This window comes from Phoxinus phoxinus, assembly GCF_949152265.1.
Source record: "Phoxinus phoxinus genome assembly, chromosome: 12".
Classification (NCBI taxonomy): domain Eukaryota; kingdom Metazoa; phylum Chordata; class Actinopteri; order Cypriniformes; family Leuciscidae; genus Phoxinus; species Phoxinus phoxinus.
In genome coordinates this window covers 12680701-12696200 of record NC_136887.1, presented here as the reverse complement: position 1 = coordinate 12696200, position 15500 = coordinate 12680701, and the positions used below count along the sequence as shown (strand labels likewise).

The following is a 15500-nucleotide window of genomic DNA, read 5'->3' as shown; positions in this document are numbered from 1 at the left end:
GATCGTGGATCTGAGTGTCGCGATTTCGGTTTAATATCGTAAATCGTTACAGCCCTAATGCTAATATAATTAATTCAAGATTTTAAAGTACAACATAACTTGAGAATTTATTTTGATTCAAGGGGAATCAGAATGCTTAATCCTGACTGGCGAGAGGTGGAGCTGGGGATGGAGGAGGGTAATTCACTCCTGAGAAAGGCAATAGCTGGATAGACGCGATAGATAGATACAAAAAAAGATGTAAACTTAGCATTTTACCTTTTACCTCATCTCTTATCTCGTCTGCAATCTCATGTTACTTGTAATTTAGTACATGGGTTGATATTGTGAAGCAATAATTACTTTGAGAACTAAGGTTATTCAATAAACTGCTTCTTTTTGCCATCACTTTGCCACCACTTTCCTGTGTTTCATATTCAGTTACAATGGGGAGCCAACGCAGGGTCATCTGCACTATAATTATAGCCGTTGGAAAAGAATAAGAGTTTGCTTAAACCCTGTTGCCTTTAAATATATTAAAACCATTTTGGATTTAGAATGTGAAGTAGGTTTTCTTTTCCCCATTGACCTTAATTCCTCTACTATCTGAACTCTTTTACAAAGAGTGTGTTCAGTCATCAGATCTAACCACAGCTGTACAGATGTAAATAACTAAGAGCACAGCAGGTTTCACTTCACAAACATACATTCAGTGACACACACATCTGGTTATTTGAACGATATTGTTTTGTGGCGTTATATATATATGTGTACAGGACAACACAGAAAAACACAAGCTCCTCCACAATCTGTTGTAAAACCAAATCTTTATTAAAAGTCACCAAAAAAGCAGATCAATCACCTCTGTGAGGGTCATTTCGACAGAATTAAGAGCCTATAAGATCATTCTACGCTCTCTCTCCTATCATGCCCAATACCAGACCAACATCAGTGTAGATGACGGCCTCATCTAGATGCTCCAGATGGTCTCTTAAAAACAAAATAAATGGTAATTGATTGAAGGAAAATGCCCAAACCAGATCCAGTCTCCATTCAGGGAACAGATGTGGATCTTGTCTCGAACTACAGCTGGATAACAAACTGGACTGGTCCAGCCACATGGAGGCAGTATATAAAAAAAGGTCAAAGCAGGCTGTATTTTTTAAGAAGGATGCGATCTTTCAACATTTGCCACCCTCTGCTGTGCACCTTCTCTTCTTCTGGTGTGATGGGGTGAGGGAGGGCGCACGCACCTCGGACAGGGGCAGACTAAATAAACTAATTAAAAAGGCAAGCTCCATCGTTGGCATCATGCAGGACTGTTGAGAAGTGGCACAGTGGCACAGTGGCAGGGTGATCCCACCAAAATGTTAAACTGAATGGCATCGTAAGTTGTTCCTGCCTGCTGCTATTATTAGGCTCTTTAATGTGCAATAACTAATAACTGAGCCTGTCTGATATATATTTATTTATTATATTTTTTACCTAGCCTATGTTCTTATACTAAAATGCTTTAATTTTGATTGTGTATTTGTTTTTTGTATTATCATATAGCATGTTTTAGTTAATATAGGCTATAGAATGCTTTACAGAAAAGTTTTTGTTTCATGAACATTGAGGTAGATACTAGATAGATTGATGTCGGTCGTCTTTGTATGAGCATTGAATGGTTACTGCTATTGTAACAGATCTAATTTCATGAGAAGGATTAATAAAGTATCTATCTGTCTAAAATATTATTGGAGGACTTCATTATTACAGTTTTTTTCAATCGCTAACAAGCGCTTACCCATACTTTAGATAATTTTTCTAAACTCTTAACACAGACTCACACCTACAAAACACAATTGGCCAAATGGATCATTTTCTTCTCAAAAACACATTTTGTTAATTATATACTAACTCTTCATTTCAAAATAGAACACATCTTTCTCTGCACACACTAACTTTACCAAAACACTGGAAATCTGACTCAAAATGAAATTATTATGTCAAAGAATAACACTTGTTTTCACTTCACAAGATACATGCAGTCAATCAAAGTACACCAGGTTTCAGAATACTGGCTATTCTTGACATTACAAAAACTGCATAGACTTTTATGTTTCTTGGTTGGGAACTGTATGTCCACATGTAGTAATGTTCACATTCAAAAGCATTCCAGTAAAAAGCAAATCCTTTACTGTTTACTACAGGAGGTACAGTAGAAACACGGTATGATAGAACAGAAAAAGTGTTACAGTATTGCTTACAGTGAACAAAATATCCATGAAACACACAAGCATTCTGAAAAAAAAAAAAAAACTTTTTTTAGTACTTTTGTTTTAGTACTAAAAAAGCACAAAATTACTGTATCTAGTCTCTGCGATCTTCAGGGTTATGCCACATGTTTTCATCAACATCACATCTGATATTACAGTATTTCACAATTGCTAAAACACATTTCTTGAAACCTTCACCCATATTCTCAAAACTTTAAACACAAAACCCAGTATTTAAACTACATTCACAAAACCCCTGACTCTTCTGGCAAAATCAAACACTTGCCTCAAAACCATGTGATCTGTGCTCAAAATCAAACAATGCTTTCAAAACATAAACACAGCCAGTCAATATATAAACACTCATCAACATTCATTAGACACTACATCAAAAAATTGACAACACAGCGTCCAGGGCATGTAGTTACAGATACATTTTTTTTAATTGCATATAGAAAATAATTTTGCCATAAATAAAAGTAAATAATTCACAACTCAGTACAGCAAATATATTGCATACTGTAAGTATTGCAAGTAATACAGTATTGAATTTCTGTATTTTCAGCATAAAAATTACAGTAAGTAAGCCCAAAGAACAAAGACAACTCTAAATGAAAAGCGTATTACACAAAATATTGTGCAATTGCAAAATCAAAGTCAATGAGAGACTCATTCTGCCTCAGCATCCCGTCTTCGTGCTGGGTCCGGCCAGAGGACTTCGTCCACATCACATGCAATGTTGTCCCTTCCTAGGCAACGTGGGAAGAACCCTCTCGCGTGCCGGATCCAGCTGGACAACACTCCACACCTATGTCATCACAGGCCAAATCCATTGCCTGTAAAAGATTTACCCTTGTATATGGGTTACGGTCATAGACCTTCCATCGCCACGCAGAGAAAAACTCTTTTCGGGTTGTACTCTTCGTCCTGCTCCCTCATTGTCATTCCATGAACAAGAACATGGTCTATCACAGTTGCCCGAATTTGATCTGAAATTACTATTCTTGGTCTTGCTCTTCGTTGTCCTTGTACTCTTCCTCCTCTTCCTCCTCTTCCTCATCTTCCTCCTCCTCTTCCTCCTCTTCCTCATCTTCCTCCTCCTCTTCCTCCTCCTCTTCCTCATCTTCCTCATCTTCCTCCTCTTCCTCATCTTCCTCCTCTTCCTCATCTTCCTCCTCTTCCTCCTCCTCTTCCTCCTCTTCCTCATCTTCCTCCTCCTCTTCCTCCTCCTCTTCCTCATCTTCCTCATCTTCCTCCTCTTCATCATCTTCCTCCTCTTCCTCCTCTTCCTCATCTTCCTCCTCTTCCTCCTCTGCCTCTCACATTGTTTCCATCCATTGTGGTATCATCACTCAATGTACCTGGGCCACCTGTACTGGCTTATATTCTAGACAACTGATTTGATCACATCATAAGAAACAAGTGTGAACAATTTTGAGTTGTTGTGTGTAAACGATGACAGCTGTATTGTAGTTGTGTTTAACTTTTGCCACATGTATTTACCATTTTGCAACACAGGGCAAAATGTGTTTTAGTGAGTAAGAATGTGTTTAGAGTTTTGCTAAAAGAGTGGATGACATTTGCAAACAGTGTCTTAACTACCTGAACTTGTTTAAGGTTTTGCCTACAAAGTGACTGATTCGACAAATGGGTTTAGGCCACTGAGCATTGGGTTCAGAGAATGGATTTTAGTGTTTTAGCAATTCAAAAATACTGTATCCAAGACGATGCAATCAAGAACTGTGATGTCCCTGCACCAGCATCCATGGCTTCAAGGAGGGACATCTGGTCATGTGGCTGATGGTCATAAACCGTCCACCTCCATGCAGAAACGAACTCCTCTATGGGGATGAGGAAAGGTGAATAGGGTGGAAGGAAGAGACTTACCAGTCTTGGGTGGACTTCAAACCATGTTGTTATTGCTTGAGAATGATGGAAAGCCACATTGTCCCAGGTAATTACAAAGGTTCTCATGTTTTCATGAGAAGCAGGCGCTGCTCTAGAACCAGGCGCTGGTGGAGATCATTGAGAAAGGCAAGGATGCGCTCGACATTATAGGGTCCACTGGCTCACTGCATCTCTCACTGGGCCTGCTCTTCTCCCTTCTCCTCCTTTTACTGAATAAGTGTCAATGTAATAGAAAAAAATATCCCCTGCCACTCTAAGCCAGACTGGAATCAGCTGTGGTTGGCACAATTTACCCAACATAAATCAGCTCTGTGTCAATTATTCAATTGTTTGTTTATTATCAGCTGAGATATATTGTCTTTGAACTGATCATTGCAGAAGCAGAGGTTTTTATACTGTATCTAAGGTTTGGAATATTGTTTTTGCTATTGTGGGATGTTGTGTGTTAACATTCGTAAATACTACAAAAACAATCCATAGTTTTGTTGGGAGGTATAGCTTGTCTGTTAAGAAAATGTAAGCATTGTGGAAATGTGTTCACTGACTGCATATTGTGTGAAAACGACATGAAATGTGTGAATGGTATGGCCACAAAATACCGATGCTGTGCTAATTGTGTTTAGAGTTTTGTAAATGTGACAACTGGCTGGACAAACGCTTGTTAGCGACTGAAAAAAACTGTAATAGTAGGCCTGTGGTAAAATTGTTTTATTGTTGCTAAAATAACGGCTTTGTACACTGTAATGGATAATAAGATAATAAAGATTTTAAATCCATGTCCTCGTCATTGTGTAGGCCTATGTGGTGAAAATGTGTGTAGCGATAAATTAAATCTTAGTCTTGTTTCAACTGGTTAATTTAGCTCAAGCTGCTTAAGGGAACTGTTTTCCTTCTGGAAACTTTACGTTTAATGAGCAAATAAAGTATTTTGTGTTTAGGAATGGCAAGTAGACGTGCCTAATCGGGATATAATGTACATATAAAAATAAACAGTTCAGGGTTATAACGTTACAAGATTGTACCTCATCAACCTGTCGGGTTAATTTAGCGATATTCAGATTCGAGTGAGCGCTTTGACATACATATGTGCGGTATGTGGTGGTGTTGTCCGTCCGCCGATGACGTTCGCTATTCTAATGAAGATAATCCGCTCATTGTTTTAATTAAGCAAGGAGTATTTACATGCTCATGAAGCTTGCATTGTAACGGGGAGATATATTCCCGGTTGCCATGACAACTCTGCCTCAGCGCTATTCAAGCGACGCTGACAGTATGGAATGCTCTTATTATGACGTCACGAGTGACTGTTTTCAGAGCTTTCACACATTATTTTTTTATTATCGCTTGATAAGAGTTAACGAGTGCAAAGGCAGGAGTTAACTGCGAGAAAATGTCAGTGAACAGTGAGTGGATATCTGTCTGAACGAGTACGGCAATTCGGTTGAATATACTTCTCGTAAAAGACCAGAAATTCAGTTTGACACGATCAAACAGCTCACGAGAATTGTAGCGTACAAAGTCTTACTTTGTTAAATAGCATCCTCTGAATAGTTCTCATAAACGATCAGAGATGTCTTTTGACAATAGCTCATCATCTTCTTCTTCATCATCAACATTGTCCGATATGGATGAATTGCCCTGTTGCGTAGAGACTTCTCCGGAATCATTTGATGAGGAAGATTTCACAAGCAGAATACAATGGATTATGAAGCGCCAACTTCTGATGGACAAAATATCGGATCTTGAGTACAGAGGCCAAAAGCGTCAGGGGGAGTTTCAATCACTGCTGGAGCGATTCACCGATATACGTTAGTTCTTTATTTATTTATTTATTTACTAATTTATGAAGTTTTTTTTTTTTTTTACTTCATCAATGTCAGCCGCAGCTCGTCTGTAAAGGCAGGTGATCAGACAAAACTATACATTCAAAACATAAAACCTCCTGGGACCCAGGGATAGACTTTTGTCCTCTGTAGTGGACATTATATTTGAGTTAATTTCTCTGACATCATACATGTCACAGTCTGGATGTCCTGTAAAGAGCACATTCAGGGCTTTTCAGATCAAATGTTTGGAAGTTTCACAATGATGACTGACATTAATTTAGTGATAAAATGTAACACTCTTATTACACTCTAAAAAAAAGTGGTTCTTCAGCGGTTCTTTGCAGTGCTTATGCACTGCCATTTTAAGAACCTGTTAAGCCGGTTGGTTCTTCTGCGGTTCTTGAGCGGTTCTTCAGTGGTTCTTCGGCGGTTCTTTGGGGTGGTTAAGGTGCTCTTATGGTTCTACATATCACCATTTGACAAAGTTGAGGTGCTATATGGCACTTAAAGTGGTTCCCCTATACAAGCCAATTAACCACTATTTAGCACCATTTTTGTTTAGAGTGTATGGAAATATGATCATATTTTGTCATTAGGCTATCATTTAAATCTGACTTTTGTTTATTGTTTGTCATAAATAAGCATCTCAGGAAAATATTATAGGGCTACAAATCGAAATATGACTTTATGTTACGAAACAAGACATCGATTTCATACATCATGTCCACTGTAGTGGACAGGACTTAAATCATGTTTATCAGGCATTTTGGGAGTCAACTGGCAATTTTGTTTATTTTTAGGTGCTATAGAAAATTTGAAAATCATAATATGCGCAGATATAGTATAGCCTATGTGAGTTAGCCATGGTTCGAATTACATGGGAGCCAGTGGGAGCTGAGCTCCCAGAGACGATGAGCTCCAAAGCAGTAAAATCATACACCTGTGGGGGTCTCTAAAAATCATCAGCACCATTATTTTAAATTATAAATAAAGCACTTTTTCCTTCAATATATTAAGCATTTTATTTATCACACACACCGCGCCTGCTCATAGGCTACTTTTTTTTTCAAAGAGACCCAAAGATGAAATCATAATTCGAACCCTGGAATTAGCCTACTATTCTTATAAGTGCATTACAAAATCATGCTAAAATGCAAATATATTTAGATAATTCTTACTCGTTTCCTTACAAATATATACTATATATTTGTAAGTAGCCTATACCTTACTATAATATATTTGTATCCAACCTAGTATGTCTGGTATATGGCCTTATGCGATTCCAATTATGGTACAATGTTGCCTTGAGGTAACACACAGTATTTTGTTATGTCCTCTAAAACATTTGATGATATATAATGTAAAGTTCTTGAAAATACTTCTTTGCTTACCAGTAAAGGTGACTTTTTGTGGGTGATTAACTAGATGCAAATGAGTGAAAAATGCACTTTTCATTGGGGAAAATATGGAGCCATGTGCTGAAACAAGACACAAAATGGACCCCTGTGGGTCCACTTTTTTTTTGCACTTTCATTGATTTGCCTAGTATTTGAGTTCTTCTCCCCTGAGATATGTTTAACCAACAAATGGGTGTCTAATTTTATTGAAAATAAACTAAAATAGACTTTGTTGCCCGGAGGCGACACTGTAACATGGCATAGAGGGTTAAAGGCACAATATGTACGATTTTTGGATTAAAATATCCCAAAACCATAGAACAAAGTTATATATTGTGTTGACTTGTGTACTTACATTATCCCAAATGTTTCCAAGAATGTTTAAAGAAAGAAATAAGCCATTTTAACCAGTGCTGCATCTCAATTCGCCTATTTACTTACGCCCTAAAACTACTCTTTTTTGTAAAGAAAAAGTACATACTTTTGAGTGTGTAGCAGAAGAGTATAGACAAGCTTTGGGACATACAATTGTGTCTTTAACGGTTGCTCTCTGTCGTTTCCTGTCACAGTAAACTGCCCTGTCCATCATCTTGTCGCAGTTATTGTTATCTTGTCGGAGAGAAATGCAGTAGCATGTTGATCTGCAGTCGTGGAGACTCTCCTCAAATTAATGCATAATGATGCATTTAAAAGTCAATGGCCAAACAGATCTTTATAAAAGCACACATTGTTATTGTAGATATATATGTAGAATATAAAAGAACTTGAAAAGCAGTCTGCACTTTATTCTGAAACACGCAACGCATATATATTTATTTAATTAAATAGCAGCCATTGATATATGTTTATCGCACTAAGTCCTATCAGGAGTTACTGTTTAATTTAAATTAATCATGCCACCCTGACTCATATATTGATGTGATTTTTCATTTCATTTTATTGAACCTAACAGTTAACGATTCATATGTTTTACTCCTTACAGAGAAATCGCTAGAATGGGAAATAGAAAAAGTGCAAAACTCGATGGTCAGCACGGAGCAGCTGGAGGGCTTGCAGAAGACTTTCGAAGAGTTCCAGACTATAATGCAGCACAACATAACCCGCCTGCGGGACACCTTTCAGAAAATGCGAGAGGTTGCTGCTAAACAGCGTGCAAACATGAAGACACAAGGTAAGTTAGTCTACACACCATCATTCATAAAAAGCATATTTGAATCGCTTTGGTTGCAATGTGATTTAGGATAATCAAAAATTTTGTATCAGGGTAGCTTACAGTGTAAAATGTGTTTGTTTTCAGATAAACCAAGGAAAGAGGATCTGCATCCCAAGTTGGTTAAAAGCATCCAGTCTCTGAAGTGCTGTCCCACAGTACCAGAAATGAAGGCGAATTCAAACGCTGTATCAGAGTGTTCGTCAAACCTGATCGGTGTGTTGAATAACATCGCCAAATCCAACACCTGTAGTCCAGCCACGAGCTTGGCGTTAAAAATAACAACAGCGACCATTGAAAACCTCAACAAGGCTTTTCAAGATCACTGCAAAGCAGTAGAGGGCCTCAAGGTGCTTCCACAGAAACAGAGAAAGGTGGCTGAAGAGGTGGACAGAGACTTCAACGTTTCATCTGGGCAGCAATATGGCTCTACAGTTCAGCAGCAAGCACCAAAATTTCCTGCCAAATTGCCTAAGAGGTCAAAGAGTGATGCTGTGAGCAAGCGACTTCCTCTCCCTCAGGTCAAGGAGCCTGTACAGGAGGCAGGACTGGAAAGACCAGTGACAGCAGTAGAGAGGACTCCAAAAGACCTCCAGAGTCCATCTGCTGAGGATAGGTTTCCTCCGGCCCCTGCTCTCTCCAACATTACACGATCTGTAGAGAAGACAAAAGTTAGCATGGAGTCAATGGAAGAAACAAGAGAGGTCACATCATTTAACAAGATGGCTCAAGAAGAGCTGCAGAGCCCGGCTCCTCTTGGCATCCACCATCCTTCCCCTGTCCAATCTTTTGATCTCCCTCGGATCCCGCAGTCTGTAGAGGAGAGAAAAGCTTATGTAGAGTCAATGTTGAGTGCAGGGACATCATTTGAAGAGATGACTCAGAAAGACCTCCAGACTCAATCTACTCTTAACATCAATCGTTCTTCCCCTGACCAATCTTTTGATCTCCCCCGGATCTCGGAGTTTGTAGAGGCGACGAAAGCCTATGTAGAGTCAAAGTTGAGTACAGGGACATCATTTGAAGAGATGGCTCAGAAAGACCGCCAAAGTCCATCTACTCTTAACATCCATCGTCCTTCCCCTGTAAAATCTTTTGATCTCCCTCGAATCCCGCAGTCTGTAGAGGAGACAAAAGCTTATGTAGAGTCAATGTTCAGAACAGGGACATCATTTGAAGAGATGGCTCAGAAAGACCTCACGAGTCAATCTACTCTTAACATCAATCGTCCTTGCCCTGTCAAACCTTTTCATCTCCCTCATCTCCCGCAGTCTGTAGAGGAGACAAACGTTGATGTGGTGCCAGTGGAAGATCTCCGGACCCATCCTTCCTCAATCATGAAACGGCCTCAAATTCAGACTGAAGTAAAGCCATCACTTCAGACACCTGACAAGCCAGAGACTGACAAATATGTTTCAGTATTCTCAGGTAACACTGACGAGCAGTACATCAAGAACAGTGAAGAGTATGATGACAAACTGCTTCACAAGAGGGTGAAAGGTCAAGCGTTCGTAATTGACATCAAAGCTCAAGAAAGCAACCTCAAACATCTGGATCGATCTTTTCAGGACAACAACATCTCCTCTGAAACGTACAACCTGTGCAGAGGAAACATCAGTCAAACGCTTCAGAGTGTTGATCTGCGACTTGGATGTCTTTTACTGAGATACATCAGACACGTTCAATTGAAGCAATTAAGGTAAGAAAAAGACTAACAATGACTAACAAATTGCTTGATTATAATTTTGTGTTTTGATAAATCATCTTTGCAATGTGCCATTAACTCATCACATTTCTTAATGTTGTCTGTTATTCAGGAAGACACTCAATAAAAATTTCAAGCTGACCAGAAATTTAAAGGATGGACTGGCATTCAAAAAAGTTCATTCTCAGCTCTGTAAATTCGACCATTTCCAACAGAGTGTGAGAAAAGTCTGGGACGCCAAGCAAGCTTCCACGGATGAGACGCGCAGATGGTGCATCGCACGGACGGCCCATTTATACCAGCAGGTCAGTAAGAATTAAACCAAATCTAACCTAATCATATAAATCTAGACTAGCTTTTTGGTGTAAAAACATCTATGATGGAAAACATGTCAATAATTGAATCGTTTTCTATTATTATCCTATCAACAGATGAATTCGATCCATGACCTGCATCTGACAGGCATATCATGTGTCCAGAGGCATGTACCACTGCCTCTGCTGACTGTGGCACCTGTGAGGTTCAGCACACATCTACAGCCGTCTCTTCCTCAGCGACCACTAACTGCTCTCAGCAGAGCCAGTCCAGCTCGTCTTCCTCGAAACAACCGGAGAGCTCTGCACAGCACGGATGCGGACAGGAACATATCAGGCAGTTTCTTGAAGATCACTCGCATCCGCTACTCATGGCCAGTGTCATCCAGTGTATGGGAAGGATGATGGCCAGTTATAATCACATCTGATACATTTCAAGTTTATATCTCGCAACTGTGAGTTCAAATCACGCAATTCTTACTTTATGACACGCAATTTACTACTGCAACCACTCATGGTATAATACCGCATATACATTTCAATACACATACAGTAGTCATACTGGTTATATTATAAAACAAATAATGTAATGTTTTTTTTTTCCTTTTAATAAGGGAAAGCATTTTTAAATGCTCATAAAATATATTTTATATATATTTATAAAATTCTGAAAATTCTATAAATCATAACACTGCCAGTTTATGACTTCAATTCATTAAGCACATCATTTTCATGCTGGATGTTGCGGGGCTGTCTTGGCTGACACGCCTCTGCAGCATCGCGTGGCGGTCGGGGACAGTACCTCTGGGATGGCAGACTGGGGTGGTGGTCCCTCTTTTTAAGAAGGGGGACCGGAGAGTGTGTTCCAACTACAGGGGGATCACACTTCTCAGCCTCCCCGGGAAAGTCTATGCTAGGGTACTGGAGAGGAGATTACGGCCGATAGTAGAACCTCGGATTCAGGAGGAACAGTGCGGTTTTCGTCCCGGCCGTGGAACACTGGACCAGCTCTATACCCTCTACAGGGTGCTGGAGGGTTCATGGGAGTTTGCCCAACCAATCCACATGTGTTTTGTGGATTTGGAGAAGGCATTCGACTGTGTCCCTCGAGGCGGCCTGTGGAGGGTGCTCCGGGAGTATGGGGTCCGGGGTCCTTTGCTAAGGGCTGTCCGGTCCCTATACGACCGGAGCAGGAGCTTGGTTCGCATTGCCGGCAGTAAGTCAGACTTCTTCCCGGTGCATGTTGGACTTCGGCAGGGCTGCCCTTTGTCGCCGGTTCTGTTCATAATATTTATGGACAGAATTTCTAGGCGCAGCCAGGGGCCGGAGGGTGTCAGGTTCGGGGACGACACGATTTCGTCTCTGCTCTTTGCGGATGATGTTGTCGTGTTGGCCCCTACAGACCAGGACCTTCAGCATGCACTGGGACGGTTTGCAGCCGAGTGTGAAGCGGCTGGGATGAGAATCAGCACCTCCAAATCCGAGGCCATGGTCCTCAGTCGGAAAAGGGTGGCTTGCTCACTTCAGGTTGGTGGAGAGTTCCTGCCTCAAGTGGAGGAGTTCAAGTATCTTGGGGTCTTGTTCACGAGTGAGGGAAGGATGGAACGGGAGATTGACAGACGGATCGGTGCAGCTTCTGCAGTAATGCGGTCGATGTACCGGTCTGTCGTGGTGAAGAAAGAGCTGAGCCGCAAGGCGAAGCTCTCGATTTACCGGTCAATCTACGTTCCTACTCTCACCTATGGTCATGAGCTTTGGGTCATGACCGAAAGGACAAGATCCCGGATACAGGCGGCCGAAATGAGCTTTCTCCGCAGTGTGGCTGGGCGATCCCTTAGAGATAGGGTGAGGAGCTCGGTCACTCGGGAGGAGCTCAGAGTAGAGCCGCTGCTCCTCCACATCGAGAGGGGTCAGCTGAGGTGGCTTGGGCATCTGTTCCGGATGCCTCCTGGACGCCTTCTCGGGAAGGTGTTCCGGGCACGTCCCACCGGGAGGAGACCCCGGGGAAGACCTAGGACACGCTGGAGAGACTATGTCTCTCGGCTGGCCTGGGAACGCCTCGGTGTCCCCCCGGAAGAGCTAGAGGAAGTGGCTAGGGAAAGGGAAGTCTGGGCATCTCTGCTTAGACTGCTGCCCCCGCGACCCGGCCCCGGATAAGCGGAAGAAGATGGATGGATGGACATCATTTTCAATAAAATTGCCAATATAAATGGACAACCACAATAAAAATATAACCAAATACAATAGATTTAGTTTTTTCTTTACAATATCACACACACACACACACACACACGCACACACACGCACACACATATATATACATATATACTGTACACTGTGTTCCAAATTATGATGCTATTATGCTATATTTTAAGAACATTTTCAATAGAATGGTCAATATGATGATGTTTAGTTCATACTTTGGAAGCACACTGTGTCCCCTCAATGTAGATGATCAGAAATTGATCCTATCAGATTGGATCAAATTTTGATAACGGGTTGTTCTAAAGAAAAAAACGATTCTGAAATCGGAATAGATCACAAGATCCAATCTTGGTTTTGATCTGGATCAAATCATCAGTTTGTGTTGTAAGATTTGGATTCCCTTGTTCCAAAAAATCTGATTATCCTGATCCTAGCAGAAAGGTGGATTTCAGAAACAAAAATGTAATAAAACTGATAAAAAAAATACAACATTGTTATCATGTAATATATACATTTATTTATTTTTTATTTTGCTAGAAGTAGACATTAGATAAGCCTTTCAGTATAGTAAATAAAAAAAAGCATAATAAAATAATCCTCCAAATAGCTGTAATTTTAAGGGCCAGAATAACACCAGTGCATTGTGCATATGTACGGTAGGTTATTTACATTATGCTCTTATATATTTTTCTATTATGCAAAATTCACTCTTATATTGTTTTTGACAATAAGATTTGAAGATATGTGTCCGCAGTGTGTGAACACAACCACACTAATATAGTAAAAATCCATGCACTCTTATTTTCCCCATAATTCAGAAATGGTGTCTCAAAATTAGCAGTTCAGGAATGCATCTGTTGTGATGTCACAGTAGAACAGGCCCCGCCCACAACTGGCAACAATCTGCCCTATTATTGTAGCTCCTCCCCTTCTGAGCTGTACACAGCCCGCCATGTAGCTTTCTTCTAGTGATTGTATTTAGGCTTCAAAAATCCTAAATCTTGTGTTAATTTGTGAAGATTATCATGATGAATGAAATGTGTAAGCATCATAAACCATTGTTAGCCACATAGATTTTTTTTTTTTATAATTCAAAAGCAAATGGACAATTTTTATAAGGTTTTTGTTTTAAAAAAACATCATCACTGCATCACTCTATAGAGTGCAACAGTGCCTGCCCACTTTTGTTAGTTTGAATATACATTACCAAACAATATCATAACATCTTAGTTGATTTTTCAATAAACTTTTTTTTTTGACAAAACAACCCATTTTTTGTTCGTGACAGAAATGTGTTGGTAATGACGACAATATTTAGTTTAATATTTAGACTGAATCAGACAGTCAACATTTTATGTTATAGTTTTTCTGAATTGCTAAAACACTAAACCCTATTCTCTGAACCAAATTCTCAATAGCCTGAACCAATTTGTCGAATAAATTACTCTTTCTGAAACATTAGTATTTTAACCTTTTTGGCTTTTGCAGTTGGGTCACTTTATTTTCACAGTAAGTGCTAAGACATTCAATACTATACAATATTCAGTACACTATACTTGCAGTGCATATACAAAATACTACTGTAAGTTGTACTACTACCGTAAGTTGTCATTACTATACTTTTTTTTTACATAATTGCACAATTTGTTTACTTTGTTACACTATACTTTTTTTTCTGTACCTGCATGCTTTGGATTCTGTGTTTTCCTTATATATATATATATATATATATATATATATACATATATATCAGTGGCATAGGTTTGATTTTGATATTGGTGGGGACGGGGACATCATTATATAGTTTTGATCGAAATTATTGCTAGGGATATATATCAATGTCACTGGATATTGGTAGGGACACGTCCCTAGCGTCCCTACTAAATTCTACGCCCCTGATATATATATATATATATATATATATATATATATATATATATATATATATATATATATATATATATATATAGTATCTAATGAATAATACTCACTCAATGCAACTTATTCAAAATCTTACTTTGGATTTCAAATTAAACTGCAGGAGATGCCATCTGGAATGATTATGTTTATTCACTCTAAAACCAAGTGATTTAGCTATATTAATATCAAGTCCTTTTTAAATAAATCAGCACTGCACACTTTAAACTAGACATAGTTTTTTTAGCTTTTTTTTTCGTAGGCTATTGTCCGTATTGCAGATCTGCAGATGCACTTTCTCACACTTAAAACTATTCCATGTAAAAGCTTATTTGATATAGCCTAATGTTAAAAGAAGCTTATTCCATGACAGCAGTTCATTTCTAATATAGGCCTACATGAGTTTGTATGTACACATCAATGATAATCACACATTTCACAACATTCACATAGCCTAATAGTCTCCAAATTCAGTGATACTCACGGTGTCACTTTAACGTTGATGAATAAACGCGTTTAGTTTAGTTCTTGTAAATTAAACACATAAAATCTAATCTGTTTTTAGCCATTGATCATGTTTTGCGGCAGTGTTATCTCGTGATGATGACGTCCCAGCTCGTTCTTATTAAAATATCATGCGTTTTAAACATAGATGATTGGTCACTCTTTTATTTGTTTAGCAATATTATTATTGTATTTTAACTGCCCACTAGGCTATTCGTGAGAAAATCATGTTCATAAAAATAAGTAATATGCGATGAACACACGATAAGCACGT

The 15500-nt window shown here is 39.3% G+C and overlaps 2 protein-coding genes across 2 annotated transcripts; both read left to right on the top strand.

Moving 5' to 3' along the window:
- Positions 1 to 5906: 5906 nt before the first annotated feature.
- Positions 5907 to 9452, top strand: LOC307008301 (uncharacterized protein; the record flags this gene model as incomplete). Its single annotated transcript, XM_079631042.1, has 4 exons — positions 5907 to 5956; positions 8354 to 8542; positions 8669 to 9340; positions 9394 to 9452. Exons 2-4 carry the CDS (start codon positions 8395 to 8397, stop codon positions 9450 to 9452), a joined length of 879 nt encoding a protein of 292 aa, XP_079487168.1. The 5' UTR covers positions 5907 to 5956; positions 8354 to 8394.
- A 101-nt stretch (positions 9453 to 9553) lies between these two features.
- LOC307008160 (uncharacterized protein) lies at positions 9554 to 11082 on the top strand. The gene is made up of 3 exons (XM_079630789.1): positions 9554 to 10280; positions 10399 to 10591; positions 10718 to 11082. The coding sequence occupies exons 1-3, from the start codon at positions 9610 to 9612 to the stop codon at positions 11003 to 11005; spliced, it is 1152 nt and encodes a 383-aa protein (XP_079486915.1). The 5' UTR covers positions 9554 to 9609; the 3' UTR covers positions 11006 to 11082.
- Positions 11083 to 15500: the final 4418 nt, after the last annotated feature.